This window comes from Ipomoea triloba, chromosome 4 (assembly GCF_003576645.1).
Source record: "Ipomoea triloba cultivar NCNSP0323 chromosome 4, ASM357664v1".
NCBI lineage: Eukaryota > Viridiplantae > Streptophyta > Magnoliopsida > Solanales > Convolvulaceae > Ipomoea > Ipomoea triloba.
The window spans coordinates 20,173,609-20,194,580 of record NC_044919.1 but is presented as its reverse complement, the minus strand read 5'-3'; the positions used below and the strand labels follow the sequence as shown (position 1 = coordinate 20,194,580).

Sequence of the window (20,972 nt, the reverse complement as noted above, 5' to 3'; positions counted from 1 at the left end):
GAATCGGACGGGTAATTGAACAATTATTTGTTCTAATTCAAGCAAAGAAAACATCAGAAAACATAATCAATCCAACTAATTTCATCAATTGCGCTATATAATATTCGATGTTATAATTTATGTAATTGTATATCGATCCAAATATTCTTAAAGTATTATAACAAATTCATTCCGTGCAACGCACGGGCGAAAATACTAGTAATAATAATAATAATAATAAGTTGAATTGACTAATAAAATACTTTTAATTACAATCACATAATTTAACAACATTCCATAAATATATTACGTAGACCAAACGGAGCCAACCTTTGAAGTTTAGAGATCCGTGTGGGCTTTCAAAATATATCTTTACTTGAATTTTTTTGTCCGTACTCGAGGCAATCCATGTTTTATAGCATACTTTCTTACGTACATAGTTCTTGACTACTTTCTCATTGCGTTGGTTCAGCGAATGTTTTGGGCTATTTATGTTAGGAGATGTACGCCACAATTGGTATCTATGGTGAAATCCTTATATCGTGGACCACGGTGCACATAGCAATGCACACCTTGGTTCAAAACGATGTCGTTTTGATGTTAGTGGACGCGGGCGCGAATGACTACAGGGAATTCATTATCTATAATACACATAATCATTATCTAAAATACACAGAACGTTTGCCTAGAATACACAGAATATTTGCCCAGAATACACAAAATATTGACACAAAATACACAAAAATCATCCTCCTAACATTCGAATGCACAAACACATCACAACATGTGTTAATAACATGAATACACATAATATTGACACAAAATACACAGAACTCATCCTCCTAAACATTCGAATGCACAAACACATCACAACATGTGTTACTAACATGAATACACAGAACGGTTGCCTAGAATACAAAGATTGATTGCCTGAAATACACAGAACGATTACCTAGAATACACATAATATTAACATAAATACACAGACCGGCGAAACGGGAAACGTGATTTCCAAAAAAAGGCATGGTTAATTTACAATGCTCAAAACGACGTCGTTTACGTACGTGGTGCACGGTATAATTTGCCAGTAAGCTAAGCAAGAAGAATATATGAAAACAATATATTGCCTCTAAAGCATCATAATCTTTTTTCTTTAAGATTTCCCACAACTAAACCATGGTCCATATTTTAAGATGAATTATTGATAAATACTTATTGTTAATATACTAAAGATTCATTTTTAATTTAGTGTACTAAATATTTATTTTTAGGTAGTGCACACAAAATAAACATGCAATACATTATGAAAGAATTTTCAAAAAAAAAAAAGTATATCGTATATCTAAAATTAACTTGTATGTTAGTGACCCACGTTACAATATAGGCAATAATGCACAACATTTAGATTGTTTTTACAAATGCTTATAAATTGTCATTTTGGTCCACTGACTATAGGGGTCCTCTTAATTGCAGTCGACGACTTTCAAAAGTGTTAATTGCATACTATAACTATTCAATTTTTATCAATTTTGATCACTCCGGCCAAATTGCCGGTCAAATCTCACCGGAATTTCCTAAACCCTAAAATAACAAGGGTATTTTAGTCATTTCACATGCTTGTCTTCTTCTCCGGCGACCTCCCACTTTTTCTAACATTTTTCCGGCGACGCCTTCGCAATGAACAGAGTAGCAGAACCCGTATTGGCACGTGGCCGGAGATCTCCCACTGAAAGTCACGATTTCAGGCAAGGACAACTAGTTCAACATACAAGAAGAATTCTGACACTCCAAAAGCTCGTGGAAGAAGTTCAGCTTTTAACCCGACCTGCGCTGGCGAACGTCTGTAAACGGTGCTCTGTTCGTTTGTGCGATTGTCCGTGAACACTATAGCTACAGGACGAAGTGCTCTCTGTTACTTTATTTTGTATTAATATAATATTTTTACCTTTATAGCTTTATTTTTTTTTGGTGAGAACCTTTATGGCTTTATGATTCTGCAGGTTGAATATGTCCTGTCCTTAGCTTTATGGCTTTTTTGGTGACGCCTTCGCAATGGCAAGTCACCGGAGAAGAAGAAGTCACCGGAGAAGAAGAAGAATTCGCCGGAGAAGAATAAAAAAATGTGAAATGACTAAAATACCCTCATTATTTTAACTTTTAAAATTTTCTGTCGAAATTTGGCTGGCAATTTGGCCGGAGTGACCAAAATTGATACAGATTGAAAAGTCATGGTATGCAATTAACACTTTTGAAAGTTGTGGACTGAAACTAAGAGGACCCCTATAGTCAGTGGACCAAAATGGCAATTTGCCCATTTTTTTATTACTCCCTCTATTTTATTTATATGTTATATTTATTATTCATTAGTCAAACAACTTTTTTTTCTTTGTTTATTCTTAATATTAGTTTTATACGCGCATTGCGCGAATGGGTTAATGCCCAATGTTTATATTTAAATAAATATTTGAAAGTATATCAATGCAAGATTATACATGAGAAGTTTATACATGGGTAATTGAATGTCGAATTTTTTTATTTAAATATCTAATTCAAAGTATATGAATCCAAGATAATATAGAAAATTCATTATAATTATTACTAAAATAAATGTTTGCAACCTTGTAAAATCGATAGTCTAAAAATGATAGTCTAAATAAATACTACTTTTAATTTGAATTTTTCTAAGTGTTCTTAATTCTCTTTTGAGTAACATTGTCATTGTCTTCATCTTTACTATTTGTTTTCTTCCTTTTTGTTGGTAGTGTGTTGTTTGCAATTCGATTATTGTTGGTAGCATAGATGACAACGTCATGCAATGAGATTATGATTTGGAGATATGGACTTTCCTTTAGGTGTTCTGCTTGGGGTTCATTTGGTTTAACCATTATTGTTGAATGAATTATTGTGGATAAAGAAATCCCTAGTTTACGAAAAAATATTAAATAAATTAATAAAAATTTGAAAATTTAAAATATTATGTATTCTAAAGATATTAAAAGGTAGTTTCTCGCTTCAATTTGCTGGGTAATGGATTATTTGAGTACTTTCATTGTCAACAAATCCCCCAAGTAGTTAATATGATTGGTTTCAAACTATTCTTTTTTATTTTTTTCATGGTATTAAAGAAATACATATGTATCATTTTTTGGTGTAACTACTAATTTATTTAATTGAATAGGAGTAAAATAGAGTGATTCCGTTTCAATTTGTTGGATTATTATTTGAATACTCTCTTTGTCAACCAATCCCCAAGTAGTTAATATAATTAGCTTCAAATTATTTTAAATTTTTTTTCATAGTATTAATAAAATACTCAAATTATTTTAAATTTTTTTTCATAGTATTAATAAAATACTTGGTAAATTTTAAATTTTTTTTCATAGTATTAATAAAATACTTGGTAAATGAATATATAACATTATTTTGTACTATAACTTTGATATTTAATTACAAGATATTGTAAAAATAAGATAAGAATCTTTGCATGAGAGAAAATAAAGACAATATAACTAATGAAATTATTTCTCTTATTTAATTTAATTTTTTGATAATGAATAATTTTTTCAAATAAAGGTATTGTAGACACATAATTCTAAATTAAAGAAATACATATGTATCATTTTTTGTTGTAGCTACTAATTTATTTAATTTAATAAGAGTAAAATAGAGTGAGNATAAATATATAACATTATTTTGTACTATAACTTTGATATTTAATTACAAGATATTGTAAAAATAAGATAATAGACAATGTAATGAATATCAATTGATAAATTTAAATGTAAAGAATCTTTGCATGAGAGAAAATAAAGACAATATAACTAATAAAATTATTTCTCTTATTTAATTTAATTTTTTGATAATGAATAATTTTTTCAAATAAAGGTATTGTAGACACATAATTCTAAATTAAAGAAATACATATGTATCATTTTTTGTTGTAGCTACTAATTTATTTAATTTAATAAGAGTAAAATAGAGTGAGAAACTTAATTATGTCAAATTTGATTGAGATATGGTTCGAACCTAAGACCTTTCTTATAGAAATTAATGGGTAAGTTAAAAGTTAACGGAATATTAACGGAAAAGAGAATATTTAATGGAAAACTTAATGGATAATCATAAAAGTAAGGTTAAATTAGGTAATCTCTATTAATAATATTAATCTGAATTATCTTAACCATCTATTCGATTAAATAATTCATCTGAACCATCCATTTGATTAAATAATTTGACTGCCATTTTTTCTACCCATTTTAGGCCTAACTCTCTTTGGCTCTTATTAGTATAGTAGATTTTATTATTAGTTGTTGTTGTTGTTGTTTTTAAAATTTAATTTTAAAAAAGTTAATAGTACTATCAATACAGTTTCAAAATATATAAATTTTAAATACTAAAACTTAAATATTATTAAAAATTGAATTGTAAATATTTTTGGTGAAAAATCATTAATTGAAGTAGAAATATAAAATGATACGGAAATAGTATAATAGAAAAGTTAAATATAAGACTATACGTACTTAGCTTAGTGGTTTAGTATGCAGTATTTGAGAAAAAAAATTAAGGTTCAAAGCTCACCAGCAACACTGTGTAGATTATGCCTAAAGTGGGTAAATATCTTGTGTGTATTAACATTTGATTATGGATAACTGTGATTTACAGGCCGAGATATGGATGTCTTTGGAGTTGGGGATTTAACTTTTTTTGGAGGAGAAAAGTTAAAAATAAGTAATCCAAAACATAACCACATAATGCATCAAGAGGCAAGAGCACTTATCCACATCTTTAATTTTCAGAGATGAAATACGGAGGAAATAAATCCCAATCCATTGGTTTTTTCCATGGATGCAATCAATGGTCAGAGAATCTAATGGCAGAATGACACACGCTGGCATGGCGCTGAGTCAGCACCCATGGCATCTACAGGGGACAGTAGATTATCTTGCCACGTGTCACCCCAATCATGAGCAAAAATAAGTCACGCTATGACTGAACATAATTTAATCTCCAAAAGGAATTACCTAAAACAATAAATAAAAAATGGTCGTTAAATTGGTTGGCACGAGGCACGGGCCGGGCCGACACTTTATCTTTTCCACATCATCACTGTCCTTTAATATCCACAGGAAAAAAATTCTATTTTTTCCCCCAAATTATTCTAGAATTTCAACGTCATTCAACAGTCCATGGAAAATGGTCCCCACGCGTTTTTTTTGGATAATGGATGTCATTTTCCATTATATATAATTAAGAGTATAAACCTTATAAAGTTACTCTATATATTTAGAAAAGAGTTAATTCCAGCGATGGTCCTCCGACTATGTTGATTTTCTAAAATTAGTTATCGACTTTTAATTTGGACAGTTTAGGTCCCTTGACTTTTAAATTCTTTCCAATGTTGGTCCTTTCGTCAAATTTTGGTTAAATTGAGGTCAAATGAAGGGGTAAAATCGTCTGTTCACTTGTATACTCGTATTTCTTCTGTCTTATACGCTATATATATGAATATAATATCAGTCGAAGAGACATCGAATGAGATTATATGGCTTCGATTGAGACTTCGACTGAGATTATATTCATATATACAGCGTATAGGATAGGAGAAATACGAGTAATAATACACTAAACATGTGAACGGACAATTTTACCCCTTTATTTGACCTCAATTTAACCAAAATTTGACGAAAGGACTAACATTGGAAAGAATTTGAAAGTCAAGGGACCTAAATTGTCCAAATTAAAAGTCGGGGACTAATTTTGAAAAATCAACATAGTCGGAGGACCATTGCTGGAATTAACTCTTTAGAAAAAATATTGACAGATAACACTTAATGTTTATTATAAAATGTTTCTAGCATTTTTATGAAAAACAAATAAATTTCTTTCATTTAAAGCATCATCAAAAAATAATATTATTAAACCAACCATCTAAAATGATTAGTAACTAGATTGTTTTTTTTTTTTTTGAAAATAGTAACTAGATTGTTATTACAATATAATTGTAATGGATAGGGGACTAGAGAGTTGACCGGTTTGACAATCCCTTTGGACAGCCGATTATCAAACTGGAGGAACTCAAGAGCGAGCGAACCAAGGAAATAACCGAGCTCAGCCCAAAACTTCAGCGAGCCCAAGAAAACCATAGCCCCAGTGAAGCATAAATATCTTGGACCTATGTGTAATGTAGTAGGATTGTGCTTCCTATTCATAATGAGATAAAAAAATTGGATTTCTTTGTCCTAATAATGTAACAAAAACTCTCAATATGAAATTATCTAGAAATTTATTCCTTTTAGGACTCTAAGGTTACTTGTATAAATCGTCCCACCGAGAAAGGAAAGTAATTCAAGGTAATACAATACTTATATTCTCTCTATTTTTTATATACTCATTATTTTAACGGGATCGTTCTCATTTCTTTACTATATATATATATATATATAGTGGCGGATCCAGAAAAATGTCTCAGCGGGGGCGAAAACATAAAAGAGATAACACCAAGTTGCTTTCTTCCATGGAAGGTTGTGAGTTTGAGCCTCAACGATATTGACTCTTTGTACTTCAATAGGTTGAGAAAGTAATAATGAACATATATTGCATTGTAATATAACGGTAGTATTAAAAAGATGAAACACTTAAAAGTAATATAGTCATAAATATTGTTGGATATAGATGAAAAATAAAACACATCAAAACTTTATACAAATATAAATAACAATATATGAAACATAATTAAGTTGATAAACTAATTCAAATAGAAAACATATTATAAATTACACATCTTATTATTTAATTTGTTGAATATATATATTATAAAAGGTATATTCAAATTAATAAAATAAAACATTTTTTTATTTTGTAAAATTGGTACAGTAGAAGCTAAAAAATTATGCGGCTGTTTTTTTATATTTTCTGTGGGGGCGACACGTGGCCCGTTTCTTTAAAATCAGCATTCCACTGCCTTCTTTAAATCACGGAACAATTTCTCAGGAGCATCCAAACAACTTTTTTCTCCCTAAATTCTCTGCATTTCTAGCTCTCAAAATTTCAAATCTTTTTCACAAACACTATATTTAGTTTCTCCCTACCCTTTGCTCCAAATCTTTCCAATACCCACCCAAGATTGCATATTTTGCGAGTTCTGTATTTGAATCTTGAATTTATTTGTAAATAATTTAATTTCTCTTCCAGATTTTGAGCCGTAGCTATGGAGGTTTCAATGATTGGAAGCTCTCAGGCGCATCTGGGCAGAAGTGATTTGGGTTCTAGAGAGATTGGGGTTTGTAGTTTTGGCAGAAACTTCAATGCTAAGACCTCTTCTTTGAAGAATCCAAAGTTGTGTTTTGGTCAGACTTTTTCATGGCCTTCAAGAACTTCTGCTTGCTTAAGCCTTAAAGCCTCTGCTGCTTCCCAAACTGAGGCTGTCGTTTCTGACAAAGTTTGTGGAGCAAAAAGATCTAAACCTGTAAGTCATCTTTCTTTCTTTTTTCTCATAAACAATTTTGATTATGCTAATCGCCTTTTAATTAGTTATTTATTTTGTTGTGGTGCTTTGATTGTTTTGTTTTATGGTGAAAGATAAAGTTTCGGAAAAACATAAGGGCATAACTGTTGATCGTGTATAATCTGCTCTGATAGAGTTAAATCAAGTTTTATAATCAAATTTTGCTTTTCTGTTTCTTTCTTTTTGGAGCTTTTTTAGAGTTGTAGCGTTGTTGGTCGAGAAAACTTGAAAAAAGTAAACACATAAATAGATCTTAATTTCTCCAAAGACAGGTCTTTGGTGCTTAATACTGATTGTGGTCCTCTGTATTTAAAAAGGAATTGAGCTTACAATCCCCAAATTAATGGGAAACTCTATTTTGTTTAGGCTGGTAACTAGCAGGCCGGGTTGGTGAATTTATAAGAATTAGTCTTTTTCATTGTTGTTGAAGCATTTATGGAGTTGATTAATTGAAAATTCTTGAAAACTTTACCAAGGAATATGTTGCTTGAAGAACAGTTGGGTAAAGCTTATTTTGATTGCTACATTTGGTACTAAGATAAATGAGTTATCTAGAACTACCTCCCTAACAGCTAAACTGGGCAACTGTTTCTATACATGGTGTAAATAAGATAAACTCACTTTATAACCACTGATCAAGTCTTTACGTTAACAATTGAATTGGAGTGTAGCGTGAGGTATCCAAAAAAAAAAAAAAAAGTCTCATCACCAGCTTGTATGAAAAGAAATTTAAAGAATGAAAACTCCTTCATTACTATCATTCTGTGGAGCATATATGGTGTGAATTTTAGAGATCCTTCGGGTGCTTAGTGGTTTTTTTTTTCACCTTTTGCTATATCATCCTTAGTTCTACTTTAGTGATCTCTTTTCTCTTTTATAAAGTCTAGTCTTGTTTGGATCAAATGCTTACTACTTACACCAAAAGCTATAGCTAGTAGCGAATGCACAACTTTATTCCCTTATACTGCCAAACATTTTCGAGACACTGGGTGTTGGACTTGGCCCTTCACTGGCCTCCGTCCAACAATCCCCCAGCCACCGGGTGCTAGACTTGACCTTTACTGGCCTCCGCCCAACAAGTCTAGACTAGATATCATGTAGATTTTCATTTTCATTTTCATATTAAATTCTAAATGATCCAATCTTATGCTGACAGCTGACATTGATTAGTTGCAAAATGCTTATGCAGATTGATAGTGTGAAACTATATGTTGGGCTGCCAATGGATACAGTCTCTGTTTCTAACACCATAAACCATGCCCGAGCAATTGCAGCTGGACTGAAAGCTTTGAAGTTACTAGGTGTAGATGGTGTGGAACTGCCAATCTGGTGGGGTATTGCTGAGAAGGAAGCTATGGGAAAGTATGACTGGACTGGCTACCTTGCTGTGGCTGAAATGATCCAGAAGCTTGGCTTGAAGCTTCACGTGTCACTATGCTTCCATGCATCAATGGAACATAAAATCTCACTTCCTGAATGGGTTTGTCAAATCGGTGAATCAGATCCTAGCATCTTCTTTACAGATCGATCAGGGCACCAATATAAAGATTGTTTGTCTTTAGTTGTGGATGATCTTCCAGTTCTTGATGGGAAAACTCCTTTGCAAGTGTACAAAGGGTTCTGCGAGAGCTTCAAGAGTGCATTTTCCAAGTTCATGGATTCGACAATTACTGTAAGGAATTTTGACAATTATTACTCCACTCACTAAGCTCATTTTCATTTATGAAATTCCTTCCATATTGATTGACAATAGATTATGGTTTTGTTTTGTATAGGGCATATCAATTGGTCTAGGACCAGACGGAGAGCTTCGGTATCCTTCTCACCACCAACCAGCCAAAAGCAATCATAAGCACGTTGGTGCTGGGGAATTCCAGTGTTACGATAAAAACATGCTAAGTCATCTCAAACAGCACGCTGAAATGTTTGGTAACCCTTTGTGGGGACTTGGTGGTCCCCATGATGCTCCTGCCTGTAACGAGCCACCTATCTCAAACAACTTCTTCAAGGAGCATGGTGGATCATGGGAGACTACTTACGGTGATTTTTTCCTTTCTTGGTACTCCAACCAGCTTATTACACACGGAGATCAACTTCTTTCGGTTGGTGCCTCCACTTTCAGTGATGTCCCCCAGATTACGGTTTCTGGAAAAGTTCCTCTAATCCATTGTTGGTACAAAACTCGTTCCCACCCAGCAGAGCTGGTTGCTGGGATCTACAACACGGAGAACAGAGATGGCTATGAAGCGATAGTTGAGATGTTCTCGAAGAACAAGTGCAAAATAATCTTGCCAGGAATGGACCTGTCTGACGAGCAGCAGCCAAAGGAATCCCTCTCGAGTCCAGAATCATTACTTGCACAAGTTACATTGTGTTGCAGAAAGCATGGAGTTGAAATCCTTGGGCAGAACTCAACGGCTTCCAATGCTGCTGCCAGTGGTTTCGAACAGATCAGAAAAAACTTAGTGGGTGAAAGTGCAGCAGCCATCAGCTTGTTCACCTATCAACGGATGGGGGCATATTTCTTCTCCCCTAACCATTTTCCTTCTTTCACCAAATTCATGCGCAATCTCAGGGAACTCGAACTGGAACTCGATTCAGATGATCAGCCAGGAAAGGAGGAAACAACTGCTGGATCATCTCTTTCTGCCAGGAACCTACAAGAGCAAGCTGCTTAGACATGCCCTGCCCTGCCCTGCCCTGCCCTGCCTAGTATTATAGTATAGATAAGATATTGTAATGTGAAATTTTTGTTAAAATTTTACCAGCAACTGCAAAACTAGTAGTGTTAAATATAGAAAAAGAGCTAAAGCTGTATTGTAGTTTGGATGGGAGACTCTTATTTACTCAGAAGAAGCCACTATTATTATTATTGTGAAATCTCTCTTTTGAGTTTTGATCAATAGCTGATCTGATTCGGTATGGCATGATCCTAGCTACATTTGTTCAAGGACAAGAACGATTTGAACTTTCCTCACAAGGGGTATTGTTTTCTTGATTAAACCAAAATTTTGGTTCACAGTTAGATGCCTATCAAGACAAGAATGCTGGTAAAACATCAACATTTCCAGTCTCATCAATAGACACCTAGCAAGCAACACATGGAAAATGGAGGGTTTTATGCTTTCATTTGATAATTACAGCCCACTAAAGAGACCAAAATATTAAGACCTGCAATTTATGGCCATGATAAATTACAGGTGGCAAATAGGCACATTTTTTATGTGTTGAAAAATCAAATTTTCAAATTTCAATTTGTCAAAGTTAATTATAGGTCACATTTAACAAGCCATAAAAATTTTAAATATTTTTGTATAACAACTTGATTATTTATAAATATAGGGATTTGGGTGGGTCAAAAAGTTGAAAACTTGAAATTGAATACTTGATAATTGATATGGTGTTGAAAAACTTGACGAAACTATGAGCGCTTTTCAACAATTGCACTACATATTACATATTACTGTAGCATCAGTGGCGGAGCTAGAAATTTTCTCTAGTGGGGGCGAAAGATTAAAACTAACGATATATTTTGAAAAAAACAAATGAAAAATTTAGATACCGAGTAATAAATATTGTTGACTAGTGATGAAAAATCAAAATACATCAAGATAAAAAATATTTAAAACAAAATATAAAACATAATTAATTTGATAAAATAGTTTGAATGAAAAACACATTATAAATCATTTACCTCACTATTAATATTAAAAAAGAAAAAAAAAAGAAGAAGTCATAATGTGATAAATAAAAAATCCAATTAGAATTCACACTAATGCACTGTATATTGTTAAAATGGCACTCTATAGTATTAAAAATTACACTTTTGAAGTTTGAGAAAATTATCAAAATATCACATCATTTTTTTTCAAATTGTATAAGATCCATTAGATATTTTCAAATTGATAGTGTTTGTTTTATAACTTTTGGGCAGTCAACAGTTGACCAATAAACATTTAAAATAACGAGTATATGGGAAAAATATAAAGAAAATTTTGAAATAATAAATATTTTGTATTACTAAAAATTACTTGTCCCTCTCCATGTATGAGGTCTATTTATATATATTTTGGATTAGGAACCCTACAAGAAATAGAAATCATAGACTGCCTCATATTGAGAGTCCGTTGTTACATTATAAATAATAAACAGAGAAAATATCAATATTAGTCCCACGAGTATTAGAAAAATGACAGTTTTGATCCACATGTTTAATTTCTACCAATTTTCATCCACGACTATTGTTTTTGTACCAATTTTTATCCACAACTATTATTTTAGTGTCAAAATTCATCATGCCAATCACCCATCCGTTTAAAAACATGCTAAAATTTAAAATTTTAAGGATATTTTCGTCCTTTCCAAATTAAGATCTCAATTTGAGCATGAATAAAAGGATTTAAGTCCTAATATCAATCACAATTCACAGTTCTCCTTATCAAATTAAGGTAAGATGGGAAGGAAAACTGCGAATTGTGATCAATCTTAGGGCTTAAATCCATTTATTAATGCTCAAATTGGGATATTAAGTTGAAAAGGACGGAAAAACCCTTACAATTTTAGATTACGACACGTTTTAAATGGATGGGTGACCGACGCGATGAATTTTGGCACTAAAAACAATAGGTGTGGATGAAAATTGGTACTAAAACAATAGTCGTGAATGAAAATTGGTAGAAATTAAACATGTGGACCAAAACTGTCATTTTACTAATACTCGTGGGACCAAAATTGGTATTTGCTCATAATAAACAATCCTTATTAAACTCCTAAGTTGCTCCGTACTGGGTATTCTTCTTGGACCTTCTTGATCCAGTTACTTTTTTGGACCGGTCCATTTAGTCAGTCTAAGCAAGTATATCAGACGGGTTTGGACGGATCGTATGTCCTAGCGGATGTCCTATCCGTTACTCCGATCATATTTCATATTAAGTTTTTGGTACCCACCCTTTCAATATTTGCATGCTAAACCTATCCGGTTAATTAATATCATATTTTGGATAAGCTATATTAGATTTCGGATTCAATTCAGATATTTTAAAAAATAATTTTTAAAAGAAAATGTATGAAAATTGGCAAACAATTCAAAATGCAATACAATTTTAATTTACAAACTGCTAGCAAAAATAATTAAACAGAATTAAACTTACAAATTCACAACTATTACAACTTTACAAGTTCTAATTTACTGCCCAAAAATCCAATTTCACAAAACATAAATTAGTTAAATGACTAAATGAGAGTGACAGACAATTAGATTCAGTTCAACAAGTCAGGAATTCATCTATTGTTCAGCCTGTTCTAGTCTTCTTCTTCCAGTTAATATCAGAAGTTAAAATGTTAAATACATTAGATATTAGGCAAGTAAAATAGTAAAAATATAAATATCTATTTCTAGTTCAACAGTTAAGCTAAGAATGCATTTTTTCCATATCAAGTAAGGATGGGGCAAATTGCTGCTTGTGTTATGGTAGCACCAAATCACATTAGCAACATACCAACTCCATTCTTTTTATTCAGACAAAGGTGGAAGCATCAGCATAGCTAAGAAACACACATGTTAACAACTTACTAAACAAATTAAGGCATTAAGTAGTGAATGTGATAAAAGAGAGCAAGGGAGAGTGATTGGGTATACCAGATTTCCAGAAAGGCAGAAAGGCAGTCATGTAGAGGTTTCAGTATTTCTTACTAGAATTCCTGAAATCAGACATCAGTTGGGCTCAACTTCTCAAGGGTAGCAACATTTTCAAAAGAGATAGTTGCCGAGCCACTTAGAAGTATTTGGGAAAGAATAGCCAAGCATCTTGTGCTCAAATAGCATGTAGTGGCTCTCCCATATGGGAGGTCATGAGATCAAGCCTCAGTGGAGGCGATATTGACTCTTTGTGTTTCAACAGGTTGAAAAAGTATAAATAAGAGAAAATGACCTCATCCAAGTTTTCCTCAATTGAGATTGGTTGATTGGGTAATCTCAACCAATCTTGTGCACAAAGTAGGGCTCCCACAATTTTAGGAGTTAAGGAACTCCTAAATGCATCTAGGACCCTTTCACTTGTATTAAATGCACTTTTAGAGGCAATTGTGGATATAGGAATTGCAAGCACATCTCTAGTCATTTTGGAGAGAATAGGAAATCTCTTGTGTTCACCTTCCACTACCTTAGAACATCAAAATCACCATATACATCCTCAAACATAATCTTTTCACTCAAGTAAACTTGCAGCTCAGTTTATTTACTACTTCCACCACTACTCTCCATTCTCAGTTTTTTTTCAATTGACTCAGCTCTTCCACTTTGATTGAGGCCTACAAATTGTAGTCTTAGACTGGACAGATTGAGTAGACTTACTAGATGATTCAGACTACATAGAACTGACAGATTATGTGGATGCATAGTCATTATATAACTCAATCATTGCAGCTTGAACCTTGACAAAACAAGCTTTGCCTTTCACTTCTCGATAGAGTTGGACAAATTGGTATGACATATACTCCTCCATATCTCTAGGGTCCAAAATATTGGCAACAAAATGAGTTTTTTGGATCCCCCAATATTTCTCAAACTTGTTTTTCATTTGTGTCCTCATTGCCTGTTAAAAACATTAAAGATATAAACAATGCACAAGTTTTAAAAAATCAGAAAACAAATCAAATCAATAAATAAAAAAAACATATAATTATTTAAATTGGTTACCTTTTCATAACCAGTTTTAGATTGAACCATATCTTCCAACATGCAACTTAGATAAGAGATTTCAGATAAGAAAGTGTTAGATGTGACATAAAGAGAACCATAAATTCTCACTGTCATCTCATAAAAACTTTTCAGAAGCATGACTAAGCTTTGCACAGAACACCAGTCCAGATGAGAAGGAACATATTTAGCTAAATCACCAGAAAATGATGGATCATTTTCCTCATATGCTTCAAACACCTTTTGGTATTGAATTGCAGTGTTAAGCTTAATGTAAGTGCTATTCCATATTGTTGGGACATCAAGCTGTAAAGCAAATTTAGCTTCCACCCCAATGAGATCAGCAAGATCTCTAAACTTTTTCAATCCTGCAAGTGAGTTCCTAACCCATCTCACTGCATCCTAACCCTTTTGACAAAACTATCAGCAAACCTAAAATCATCTTGCATCACTAAGTTGAGAATATGGGTTATGCACCTCATGTGCATGTACTGAACCCTAACAGAAGATGTATCCCAAGACAACAACTAGCTTTTAAAACACTCCAAAGCTGTATCATTAGAAGAAGCAATGTTCACTATAACAGTGAACACATTCTTAATTACCCACTCAAGTAGACAACTCTTTATGGCTTATGCTATATACTCCCCCTATATACTCAAGTAGATTATTTTTAAGCTTTCACTAATTATCAATAAAATGTGTAGTAATGCACATATAATTTATCCTTTGAACAAAATTCCATGTATCAGCAGTTAAGCTTACCCTTTGAATTGCGTGCTCACCCTAAACAACTTCTTAAGGTTCAACCTCTCATCTAGGTATATTTGGTACAGATCTCTAGAAATTGTCCACCTAGAAGGGATTTGAAACCTAGAACAAGCAACAAGAATAAATCTCTTAAACCCCTAGCTCTCAACAAACCTAAATGGGAGCTCATGTAACACCCCGTATTTTCAAAACATCATTATTTTAATATAATATTTCAAAAAGAGCTTATTTTCTTATTATTAAATATTTTAGTAAAATGTTACTAAATCTAATTATTTTACCGAATGAGCTTATAAATAAAATATTTTAATTTCTTATATCAACTGGTTTGGTACAAACTATTGATATAGTTATATATAGTTTTAAAAGCCCTATTTAGGAATAAATTTATTTATTAAAAATTTGACCCAAAAGTCGATGAACCTGTGACCTTTATATTATTGTTTTGGGTCTAAGTTTGCACTCAAACTAAACCTAAATCCAAATTATTTAATTTCCTAAGCCTAAATAGTACTTCTTGAGTCCAATTGTTTTTATTTGGCCCAAGCCCAAGACAAATATAAACCTAGCTATATGTATGTTCATTTGCTTCCTTGGTATTGTTCATCACTAAAATATCCCAAATCAACATCCCTAAAATTTGTCTCTCTCTCGATTCTTTCTTCTCTCTGGTCTCTCCCTCTCGACGTGAAGATAGCAGACGACGACAGAAGCAGATCGACGCAGCGACCGGCGACCATGGACCTCCGTTACTCCGGCGGCGTCTTCCTCTCTCGCGGTGAGCTCCGTCTCTCTCCCTCTCACGGCGGAGCTCCGGCAGCGCAGCAGGGATGCGTGGCAGCAGCGAGGCTTTGATTTTCTCGACGGTTGGGTAGCAGGTGACAGATCCGGCGAGGTCTGTGCTCTTTCTTCTCCAGCGAGTCGCGGTGGTGACCGGCGGTAGACAGCAGTGTTGGTGGTGGTGGCTCGGCGGACCTTGGACGAAAGCAGAGAAGGAGCCAGATTAAGATGAATTAAGACTTTGGATTAAGAGGTAATTAGTGGATTATTAGCATTAATGATGAATAATTATTAATAATGGTGTGATTTTGGCTTTAATAATGTGGGTTAATTGTTATTAACGATTAGTAGTTGTTGATGACAGAATAATGATGTTGATTAGTTAAATATGAATTATAATAATGGATTATGAATTATTAGTTGAAAATTACGAATTAGGTATGGATTATTGGTTAATGATGAATTAAAGATGGATTACCATGGTATTTAAGATCTATGATTAGTTATTAATTATGAATAATGGCGATTACAAAGGGTGATAGAATGAAGATGATGTTATGGCGTGATGATGATGAGGGTGTGTTAATGGTTACTATTAATGATGATTAAGGGACTTGATTAAGCTTAGTCATGGTAATTAGTGTTTAATGTTATGGGATTATGGTTTAATTGATGATTGAGAAGGTAATTATTCAATTAGTGAAGATTAGTTGGTAATTAGGGATGATTAAGGATGATGACTAGATTATGATGATGATGATTATGGGAGGATAATGTTGGATTAATGGTTAAATTTCAATTAACGATGATTAAGGTTTATTAAATAATGATTAAATGGTTAATGAGACTTTGATAGTGATTATGAGCTAATGAGGTAATTATTGGACTAATGATGGTGATGGGTAATTATTAATTAATGATGGTTAGTATTTAATTATTGATGGTGGGATTAAGAATTATTAAGAATGCTATGAATTGGTTATGATTGGTTAAGGACGAATTGATCAAGGAGTAATACTAATAATAATAATAATAGTATTGATATTAAATAAAGATTGGATGGATTCACAGGTTCCTTATCGTGGACTAGCTTTTGAGTTGAGCCTAGAATTGGATGCTGCTTTGGAGCTTTAGTTGTGAGGTAAGTTTTTATGTCCATCAAAACTACCTTTCCCTATCAAATGGGCTATTTATCTAATTTGTGTCCTTAAACTATTTCGGAAATGTGTTTGAGTTTAAAAGTGTGATAAATAGCAAATGAGTATATTTCGGTGTTACCTTATGATTTACAAAGTATGAATATGTGTGTGGTTATATAGTGAGTACATTATGGTAAACTATTTGAGTATGAAACTATATGGCTTTTGGAAGGTATAAACTATATTTATTGTGAGATGTAAACTATATTATGATTGGATGATAAATCATATGTTTGATGTAAACCCTATTTTGGAAATGTATATATTATATATATATACTCTATCTTGTTTTGGGAAGTGTACTTGAATAGCCTACGGGCAATGGAAAATATCTATGAAAACTATTTTGAAGGAATATTACTATCTTGGAGGAATTATATAATAATGTACCTATTTTGGAGAATATACTTATGTTATAATCTATATGGAGGTTATCTATATTTTTATTATTGGAGGTTAGGAGAATCTTGGGCTGCGGTCCAGATTATTGTGAGCACTTAGGGCTGCGGTTCTATTTGCTATTGATATGAGAACCTAGGGCTGCGGTCCTATTGGTTATTGATTGGGTGGGTAACCTGGTAGCAAAAATCCTGGGTTACTAGGGCTAGTAACTACTTTTGGGGCTTGGAATCCCCGGGGTGTGCGCACTTAGGTTTCTAGTTCCTGTTTCCATTTATATTGTATAGGTGTGAAGGTCCGGTAGTGGAGGTAAGCTCTGTTCCTATCCTCCTATTGGTGATTTGAGTACCTCCATACTTATGTTTTACTTGTTGATTTAACTATAAACTAAGAATTGTTGGATACCTCCACTTGAGCAATATTATGCTATTTTGATATTCGAGAATGAGACTTGAGTTATCTATGACTATAAATACGTGTTGAGAAGGATATGGAGAAAAGCTATGTTTTGAAAATGACTATATGGTTGTGAATTCCTCATATTTATATACATTCGAATCTATTTGGAAAGTGATTATTTGTAGAACTATGCCTTTAAATGATATTGAGAAGTATTGGGAAATGCTATTTTATATTCCGTACTTATTATCTTGAAAGCGAGCAGTGATATTTTATAAAGGTATTATGTTGTTTTAACCGGATGAAGTATTTCGCTAAGACATATTACTTATATGAGCTTATTAAGACTTTGAGTAGAGTGTGTTTTATTCTTGACTATTTAAGTTAGGTGTGGGAAAACGATTTTTGGAAAGACCTATATTATATCTTTGGGTGAGTTAAATTCTTTTACTGAATGGTTCCAAAACCTATTTACAAGGCATACCTTTTTTCAAAAGTATATATGTACTTATTTTACGGGGCGGGGTAGAGCTTACTTAGCATTATATGCTAATCCTTTTACTTGTTTTCCAAACCTTGAATGTTTTCAGGACCTAGACTTGTGGCTAGTTGAGAGCACGGAGTAGAACTTGTGCCTGAGAATTGATTATGGTATAGATGTATAGATTAGAATTTGATCTGTTGATGTTATAGTTGGTTCTGAATGGTCCAATGACATGTGTATGCGGATATAGATAGAACCTTATAGCCTGTGCGTTTGAGCTTAGTTTTAGCCCAAGCGTGGCATAGCACTCCTTTGTTTAAGTTTTGGTTTCGCTTTTTGCTTTTATATTCAGTATTTTAGTAAGAAAATCTTTTATTTTGATATTTATGGCTTTAGAATTTGGGGGTATTACAGCTCATCTAATCTATTATTATCATTTCACTCAAAGGCCTCCTAGTAGCCTCTTGATTAAACACCCATGTCCCCAAAACCCCTCGAAACCCTCTATTACAGAGGTTGAAACAGTATTAAATGTAAGTAGGGACTGCCTTGAATCCTTTGAATGAGGATTTAAGCAGCTCAACATATGATGTCTCAAAGAGGAAGTGCCATGTTTTTTGTCTCACATGAAAACATTTTTGCGCAATATAGGCACTTCCCCTTCACCACTTTGCCCTCAGAATCTAAGATCTTTTCAAATTGATTCCAAACTTTAGATCTAGACTCAATCTCATTCATTTTCTTAGCAGGAACAGTAAGAGTGACCTTAGGCTGTTGAGTATTTGTCTCAATGCTTGGAGTTTGTACTCCTTGTTCATCTATCGTTGAGGATGAAAGATGTCCAGTTCCACTGATGCTTTGATTGCTTTGCATCTATAAGGATGGGCATCAATATTACAAACTATAATAAACATACAATATACTATACATCTACTATACAGTATAAGGCTTTCACCACATGTAAAACATTAAACATACACCAACATTTATACATTGTTGCATTTACTTCCATAATCAGACTTTCATCATCATGTATATGGAATTGCCCAAAATTTTGGGCTCATACAATAAGATAGATACAATCATAGTCATACAGAATATTTACATAATCAAAAATTTAGATCTTAATCACAATTCATCATCTTAATAGAAATGCCCAAAAATTAGGGCTCAACATACACAGTACCAACAATATGCTTCCACCACATTCCAACATTCACATTTCATTTAATTCAACATAGTATATCATTCAAGCATAATAATGAAACATATCAATAATTCAATACCATAAATCCATACTTTAATCAGAATTCACCATTAATATAGAAATGCCCAAAAATTAGGTCTCAACATACATAGTCAGTAGGCTTCCACCATAAACTTACAATCATATACAAATTAACGGTCCTCTAACCATAAATTTACAATCATATATCAGAACTTTTCAAAGTTTACCATGCATATGGAAAACGCCCAAAATTAGGGCTGAATTACATATTAGGGTTCATGCAACATTATAGACATTTCATAATTACACGAGCTTATTATCGAAATGGTCCCTCGACTATTGCGAAATTACCAATTTGATCCTCGACAATTTTTCGTGCCCAATTAAGTCCCTCGACTTTGAAAATTTTAACCAATTTGGTCCTCCGTTTATTTTACCGTTAAACATCCGTCAAATTGGGACCAAATTGGTAATTTTGCTATAGTCAAGGGACCAAATTGGTAATTTTTCTATAGTCAAGGGACAAAATTGGTAATTATTTTTTCACTGAAATGGTCCCTTGACTATAGCAAAATTACCAATTTGGTCCCTTGACTATAGCAAAATTACCAATTTAGTCCCCATTTTAACGGATGTTTAACGGCAAAATAAACGGAGGACCAAATTGGTTAAAATTTTCAAAGTCGAGAGACTTAATTGGGCACAAAAAATTGTCGAGGACTAAATTGGTAATTTCGCAATAGTCGAGGGACCATTTCGGTAATAATCTCTAATTACACATTACATTTTTGCAGAATACAATCAATACATCAAACATGAAGTCAGTTAGTCAGGATTCAAGAACCCTAGTATAACGTATACAACACGAACATTAAAAAAAATTTCAAATTTAATTGTTTTCTCACAATTTTCCCGTGAGAACTAGGGCTTCAATCAACAACCAATCACCTTTTTGGCTTTTATCAGCGAATATCACTATGTCAGAGATTGAGAGGCAGAGGCTTCCACCACGGCAACAACGGTGTCGAACGGGACTACAGGAGACTGTGAGAGACTAAGAGCCTGAGAGTCTTTTAGTTTTGGAGAGACTAGAGAAGATCGAGAAGTGACTCAATGACAAGTAGAGTTCCTGTCGAGTACTCCACAAAATAGGGTATGAAACCCTAGTGGTAAATTCATATAACTGTTGGAAAACTGGCATAAAATGACATTTTTAGTGGCTATTTTGTGGTACAAATATATGTGGGGTCCACTCCCGATTTGGGTTGGGTCAAAGTGGATTCGGGTTTTTCGTAGTTAGACGAAGAGATTGATATATGGTACGCACAAAACGGATAATGGGTGAATGAGAAATTGGTTCTCAAAGTTGACCCATTTGAGTTGGAAAAACGGTGGAAAGCTTTGAAGTAAGCTTTTGTCTCACATTGGTTTGGGAAGTGGGTTTGCACCACTATTTATACAAGAGCCTTTTTATGGCTTAGTGAATTGTATAGCATAGAGGCTCTCTTTCACGCGCAGGGGGGGGGGGGGGG

General features: G+C 33.3%; 1 protein-coding gene and 1 long non-coding RNA gene across 2 annotated transcripts; both read left to right on the top strand.

The window, feature by feature from the left end:
- The first annotated feature begins 7,041 nt into the window (after positions 1–7,041).
- Positions 7,042–10,386, top strand: LOC116016246 (inactive beta-amylase 9). The gene is made up of 3 exons (XM_031256404.1): positions 7,042–7,444; positions 8,673–9,155; positions 9,259–10,386. Exons 1-3 carry the CDS (start codon positions 7,187–7,189, stop codon positions 10,159–10,161), a joined length of 1,644 nt encoding a protein of 547 aa, XP_031112264.1. The 5' UTR covers positions 7,042–7,186; the 3' UTR covers positions 10,162–10,386.
- A 5,180-nt stretch (positions 10,387–15,566) lies between these two features.
- On the top strand, positions 15,567–18,599 carry LOC116015627. The gene is made up of 3 exons (XR_004097671.1): positions 15,567–15,984; positions 16,803–16,872; positions 18,319–18,599. It is a non-coding gene; the product is annotated as an uncharacterized LOC116015627 (long non-coding RNA).
- The last annotated feature ends 2,373 nt before the right edge of the window (positions 18,600–20,972 follow it).

Excerpts from the sequence above, each read along its gene's own strand:
- LOC116016246 (XM_031256404.1), top strand. The coding sequence starts at position 7,187 with ATGGAGGTTTCAATGATTGGAAGCTCTCAGGCGCATCTGGGCAGAAGT. Across the intron at positions 7,445-8,672 it reads GAGCAAAAAGATCTAAACCT|ATTGATAGTGTGAAACTATA; the intron begins GTAAGTCATCTT and ends ATGCTTATGCAG. Across the intron at positions 9,156-9,258 it reads TCATGGATTCGACAATTACT|GGCATATCAATTGGTCTAGG; the intron begins GTAAGGAATTTT and ends TGTTTTGTATAG.